Source organism: Lactuca sativa, chromosome 6, assembly GCF_002870075.4.
Source record: "Lactuca sativa cultivar Salinas chromosome 6, Lsat_Salinas_v11, whole genome shotgun sequence".
NCBI lineage: Eukaryota > Viridiplantae > Streptophyta > Magnoliopsida > Asterales > Asteraceae > Lactuca > Lactuca sativa.
Genome location: NC_056628.2, coordinates 38,213,642 through 38,220,259, shown reverse-complemented (window position 1 = coordinate 38,220,259; position 6,618 = coordinate 38,213,642). Strand labels below are relative to the sequence as shown.

Below are 6,618 nucleotides of genomic sequence, written 5' to 3'. Positions count from 1 at the left end.
TAGATCTTTCAACTAGGATGTTGGAAATTTGTTGCGTTACTATCGTTTTGATGGTAGTTAAGTATACAAAAATTAGTCCTAGTGTTGGCGTGGGTTCATCCTATAGTAGTAGATGTATTAGTTGAACTTGGTATGACTTATTTTATGTTTTGGAAGGGTTTTAATGACTTAATATTACACTATTCTCCTTATCGTAGAGTTTTTAGTGTGTTTCTTGATTCGGAAGTGAGTTGTGTCTAGCTGGTTAGTTTCTTTAGTAACTTGTCTTCTTTTCGTTTATTTTATGATAAAATGAGTTTCATTAAGGGTGTTTCTAAGTGAAGGTTTACTTATGTATCTCTCGGGGTTATTGTGAACTTATTGTGTTTATTGGGGAAACATTCATGAGTTTGGTGTTCTTAGGGTAGTTCTTTAAGGTCTTATTTGAAGGGTATCCTTGGTAGGTGTTTGATTCTCAGTGTGAAAGGGTAAGCGAAATGATTTAGGAACTAAAATTCTCAAAAAAGGAAAATTTGAACATCGTGCACCATGCGAAATGATTTATGATATCTCACTTTGTGGGCTAAATTATTGCTATTTAGTTCTAGTGCTACTCTTATGTATTTGATGTTCCTCCACTTGAATTACTATTCATGGCCTAGAATGCTTGGTCATGCCATGATGTTGACCATGAAAGTTATAACTTATACATGGGTGCATCTTCCAGTTTAGAAGCAAACATGCCATGCTATTGACGATGAAGGGTTTTTTTTTTGAACGACAAAAGATATTATTACAAAACTAACAATAATCTAGAAAAAAACAATTACAAAACAAGAGTAACATGAGTAGGCTTATGGAGCCAATTAGTCCAACTGAGCTTAACTCTACTACATTTATTGGAAATCCAAACAAAATGCCCTCTCAACAACCTCATCATAAATCATAGATTTCCTAGGAATATTCGTCCCAAAAACTATAGTGTTTTTAAATTTCCAAAGGGACCAAAAGGTAGAAAATATAACATCTTCAAGCACCTTTCATTGCCCACCCATTAGAAGAACCGACTCATACCAAGAAATAATATCAGAGAGGGTAAAGTGATCAGGAAGTTCAACATCCCACGAAATGGCGATTCGAATCCTGATATCAATAAGCTCCCTACAACCTACAAAAATGTGATCAATAGTTTCCACATGGTCTCCAAATCACTAACAGCAAACTAACTAAAATCAATTATATAATGCACAGAGGATATAATGAACACATTAGACATATCACCAAGCCAGCCCAATATGTCAGGCCTATCCTACAACCGAAAATTATGCATCATATCTAAAATAACATCCCATTAGGTCTGCTCAATACCTCCCCTCATGGGACGATAGAGGATATTGGAATCCCAACCTAAAAGAAAACGATCCCTAACAGAGGCCACTTTATGAACATCAAGATCATAGATCTTATGAAAAGCAACTACAAGAGATACATCATCCAACCATATATCATGCCAAAAACTCATTGAAGCACCATCTCTGACCCTAATTCGACAAAGGGAAATAAGATCAATCTCTTTGTTTTTGAGGTTAGAAATCATACTGATTAGATTGTTCCACAAACCCGAAGGAGCACCACGAGAAGATAAGGAAGAAAGACCCCCATCAATCCCATAGATAGCTTTAACAACTCTCACCCACAACAGGGTAGGATGATGAAAAAACCTCCACCGCCACCTAAACATCAGAGCTCTATCAAAAGCAAAAAGACTTCCCACCCCAAGCCATCCAACCTTTTCAGAAGCTAGAATTTTGTTCCAGCTGACCCAATACATCCGCCTCTCATCCAACTCAACACCCTAAAAAAATCTAGCCCTCAAGGATTCCAGAGAGTGAATAAGAGTGAGAGAATTAGGGAAAACCGACACAATATAATTTCCCAAAAAACTAAGAACAAACTTAATCAAAGTGATCCGACCAACAATTAAAAGACTTTTAGCCTTCCAAACCCCAAGTCTGCTACGAAATATGTCAATGATAGAAGACCAAGCATTCACACAATTCATATTCTGACCTATAGGAACCCCAGGTGAATAAACTGGAGAGGATCAAAAGCACACCCTATATGTCTCGCAACATCCATATCATGTGAAGAAGCAACCCCCAAACCAATTAATTTGCTTTTTTGCAAATTAATTTTAAGACCTGAAACCATAAAAAAAACACCAAAAAATTTGAATAAGATGAGTAGCGTTATCCAAATTCCAAGGCGCCAATAGAAATTCCTCTAAAAACATTGGTCATCTGAGCCCTCTCTAAAGCCACATGAAGACCCTCCATAGCTAAGATGAAAAGAAAGGAAGATAGATGACCCCCTGCCTCGATACTCGTTGAATTCGAAATATTCTTGAGTGGGAGACCCATTAACCAAGAACAAAGCTAGCAGATCTTAACATTTCCAGAATCCACCTGCACCATTTATGGCCAAAACCCATTAGCTACATAATTTCAATGAGGTATTCCCATGAAAAAGAATCATAAGCTTCGTCAAAATCTACTTTAAAGAACAACAATGGATTTGAATAAGTCTTACACCAAGCAACCACCTCATTGAGCAAGAAAGGCCCATCTAAAATCTGTTTACCCTTAATAAAAGCAGACTGTTCCAAGCTAACCACCAAACCAATGACTTCTGTCAATCTATTAGCTAGCAGTTTACCAATAATCTTATATTGAAACCCAATCAAGCTAATAGGTCTAAATCACTAACATTTTTCGGGTCTCTGACATTAGGGATAACAGTAAAAAATGAAGTGTTACATCCCTTAGAAAAAGATGAGTGAGTATAAAAATGCAACACAAAGGCCACCAAATCATCCTCCAATAAGTCTCAATATCTCTTAAAAAATCAAAATAGAAACCATCTTGACCCAAAGCTTTGGAAGAACCACAATCCCAAACCGTTCTTTTTATTTCTTCTCGAGTGAAAGGAGACCGAATAAAATGGATTTGATTCTCCGAGAGAGAACAAAAAAAAGGACCTATCACTCATACGCCAAGGACCAAAATGTCTTGGAAAAAAGACCTATTGATGATGAAGGTTGTAATTTATTTGTGTCTAATGTGATAATTTTAGTTTTGTGTTTATAATATTATATGCATAACTAATACAGAAAACATAGAAAAAAAAATCACAATATAATATTGTTGTAAAAGTTATAGATTACGTGCATTTTTCCTTTAGAGAGTTGTGTTATTGACTTGTTGTCAATTAATTTTGTAGGTGTACCTTAATTAAGGAGAGTTTGATATAGGTTCTTCACATATCTTTTTTTATTTTTTTATTTAATTTTCATTCCATTCATTTGTCTTCTCCGTCCTACTAAGAAGTAAGAATAGTGTTTAATTTCATTCGAAAAGAATAACCAACCATGACAATAAAATTACTTTGCTCATTTCTAATGTATTAATATTTTAACATGCATGCGTGATTTCTCATCAATTAACTCTATGAGATCCGAGTGTAATTGTACATAAATTTCACCTCCACAAAATTTCCCCCGATTCTGTATTTACAAGATTTAAATTAAGATATCATAGATTTAAAATAATAATAATAACAATAATAATAATAATAATAATAAGTCTAAAAATATGTTTGGAGTATATAATTCATCGGGTTTTGAGTTGCATATGTGTTAGATCCTGAACCAACGATGATACGTTGACATAAGAAGACCCACCTTCCTCCATTGCTCTCTTCGCCATTTCCGCAAGCTCACTCACCCTCTTCCTTCTCTCTTTTCCTTCTTCGCTTGCATCCATTAAACATTCCACAGCCCTCTTCACGTCTTCCTTCTTCACCAAGGCCTCCGTCTTATCTTCTTCCCCGAAAGGAAGTGGAACTTCAACACCAATTCTAACCCCAATCTTCAAAATCTCTACCATGAATGCTTCGTTAAGAAACTGGTCAGCAAAATGTGGCCATGTAACCGTTGGCATCCCTGCACAGACCGCTTCAACTGTCGAATTCCATCCACAGTGTGTCAAGAAACCACCAACTGCTCGATGTGACAATATCAACACTTGTGGTGCCCAACCATGGACTATCAACCCTCGGTCGCTCACCCTTTCTTCGAATCCTTCTTCTGAAAACCATTTCTCCAGTTCTTCAGTTTTCTTTCTTACGCACCATATGAAGGGCTGGTTCGTGGACTCCAGTCCTAGCCCAAGCTCAATCGACTGTTGTGTCGAAGCACGCGTAAGACTTCCCAAGCAAACGTAGACCACAGATCCTGGTTCCCTTTCGTCAAGCCATTTCAAGCACTCATTCTCGTTGATCGCAGCCTTGTTTCCCCTCTCAGCTATATCGATGTCATCTTTGTTGCATAGTGAAACGGGGCCTATACACCATATGTTGGTATCTTTTGCCTTTTTCAACGCCTTAACGTATTCAGGTTCCAACTCCTCAAAAGTATGAACAACGATCCCGTATGCTGCTTTCTCAGAAGCAAGAGCACGATCGAAGAACTCCTTCTGAACTGCTGTCCGGGCTTTGAAGGAACCGGTAATCTGAGGTTTAGTGAATTCAACTCGATCAGGCAAGCCACTCAACACAAAACGCTCCGTGTTCGATTCAATTGTGTCAATCATGTTAGAAGCGAAGGCAACGTGCATGGACAAGAGATAGAAGCATCCGGGTCCATGGAACACAAGGCGAGGAATGTTAAACCTCTGAGCTATATCTCCGGTCCAGGGAAAAAGGAAGTCTGAGAATATGCAAGATGGAGGTGGATAAAGTCCCCGGAGCAGAATTTCTGCTGGTTCTTCTAACAAGCTGATAGCTGCAAAGAGCTTGACGAAAGACTCGAGTGATGGGAGTGTGTCAAAGCTCTCGCACCCTTCTGGTAAACCAACTTCTGCTAATCGGAGCTGGAGTTCATGCAACTTGATCTTGAGATTGGCTTCGGTTGCTCGAACAATAACTGATCTAAACCGATTGGCAATAACAGGAGTGGTGAATATTGTCACCATGGCCCCACGAAGGGCTAGTATTCGGGCAATATCCACCATGGGTACCATATGGCCTTGAGCCATTAGAGGGAACATGACCACATGTAGGTCAGTCGACGTAGCTGCAACCATTTCCAGTGAAATTAATTTGAGCTGGGACGCTTTTCAGTGTTTGTTTCTCTCTGTGACGAATTTGCAGAAAAGGTGTTCTCTTAAATAACCTGTTAACACAACAAAGTCAAGAGCTTTATGTGAAAATGAAAGGAATCAAAGCAGTAGCATTACAACAATTTGTATAAAACAAAAAAACTTAGGCAGTATTGTGTAGTCATCACATGTTATCAAGACAATACGTGGCTACAACGACACTGGCCAGCCTGCATTAAAGAGAAGTCTAGGAATTGTATACTGAAGTGCCAGTAATCTTGATCACACATGGTTCATTCTAGAAAAAGTGATATAGGCTATGTCACTCACCTCCGAAAGAGAGATATTGCAAATTTTGTCGTCATAACTGAATATAATTTCCAAACATAAACATCGAGACTTCTTTTACACAAAAAGCTTTTATATTCTTAATTTGTAAGTGCAAACTAATGTGATTTCTCTAAATATATTAATTATTTGAATCATACTTCGTACATGCTTGTTAAGACAATAATTATTTAGAACAATTCAAAAGTAGTTTAATATCATCATATAAGCAGGAAGTCGCATACTAACATGAAAAGTTCTAAAGAAATAAGCTCATTTAAAATGGCTTAGCTAATCCATTTGGAGACAAATATTGATGTAAGTGTATATGTTATTTCTTTGTCAAAAGTTATCAATGTCTTTTAGTTATTCTTTCATCCGTGTCTTGGACTAGCAAGATAGTGCACTAGTATTAATTAATTAACGGGAATTACATTTAGGATGTACATTAGGCTTGGAAGACTAGTCGGCTAAATAACATTATTAATAACATATTCATCTTAGATTATAAACATATATCATATATGATATTCTAAAAGATTTTTAATTCAGTTCAATTAAAAAAGAAAACTATCAAACCTAAACATAATTGGTTAAAGTAGTGTCATCGAAGTCAATTAGACATCCAAAAACCATTGGATTATAACATAGTGTGACATCAATATTTTATTTTATTTTTTAGTTTTACTTTTTAACATCCACATTAATTTGTTAAGTCATACAAATTTTAATAAATTTTCACATCATTTATCATATTTTTAAAAACATAATTAATTAAGAAGTAAGGATTATAAAATTAAAAATAAAATATAAAATAGTTTAAAACAAATAAAGGCTTAAAATACATTAATTAAAAATTAACAAACCTAAAACATACATTAATAACTAAAAATAAATTAATTGAAAAACATAAAACCTAAAACCTAAAAGTATATCAATAAAAAACACCATACCTACAAATTATACATAATTTTAATTTAATGAAGCGTATTTGGAAATGTTTTTATACAACAATAATCAAAATTAATGTGTAAGTATCTACTTTGGAATATATTTTGAAGTAATATATTTCCATTTTTGTTAGTTTTTATTTTTAAATGTACTTGATATGATTTACTAATTTTTTATTTATTTGAAAAAAAAAACCACACTTGAA

At 35.4% G+C, this 6,618-nt stretch overlaps 1 protein-coding gene across 1 annotated transcript; it reads right to left on the bottom strand.

Annotated features, from left to right (window-relative positions):
* Nucleotides 1–3,399: 3,399 nt before the first annotated feature.
* LOC111894125 (UDP-glycosyltransferase 73E1) lies at nucleotides 3,400–5,216 on the bottom strand. The gene has a single exon (XM_023890210.3). The coding sequence runs from the start codon at nucleotides 5,118–5,120 to the stop codon at nucleotides 3,648–3,650; it is 1,473 nt and encodes a 490-aa protein (XP_023745978.1). The 5' UTR covers nucleotides 5,121–5,216; the 3' UTR covers nucleotides 3,400–3,647.
* Nucleotides 5,217–6,618: the final 1,402 nt, after the last annotated feature.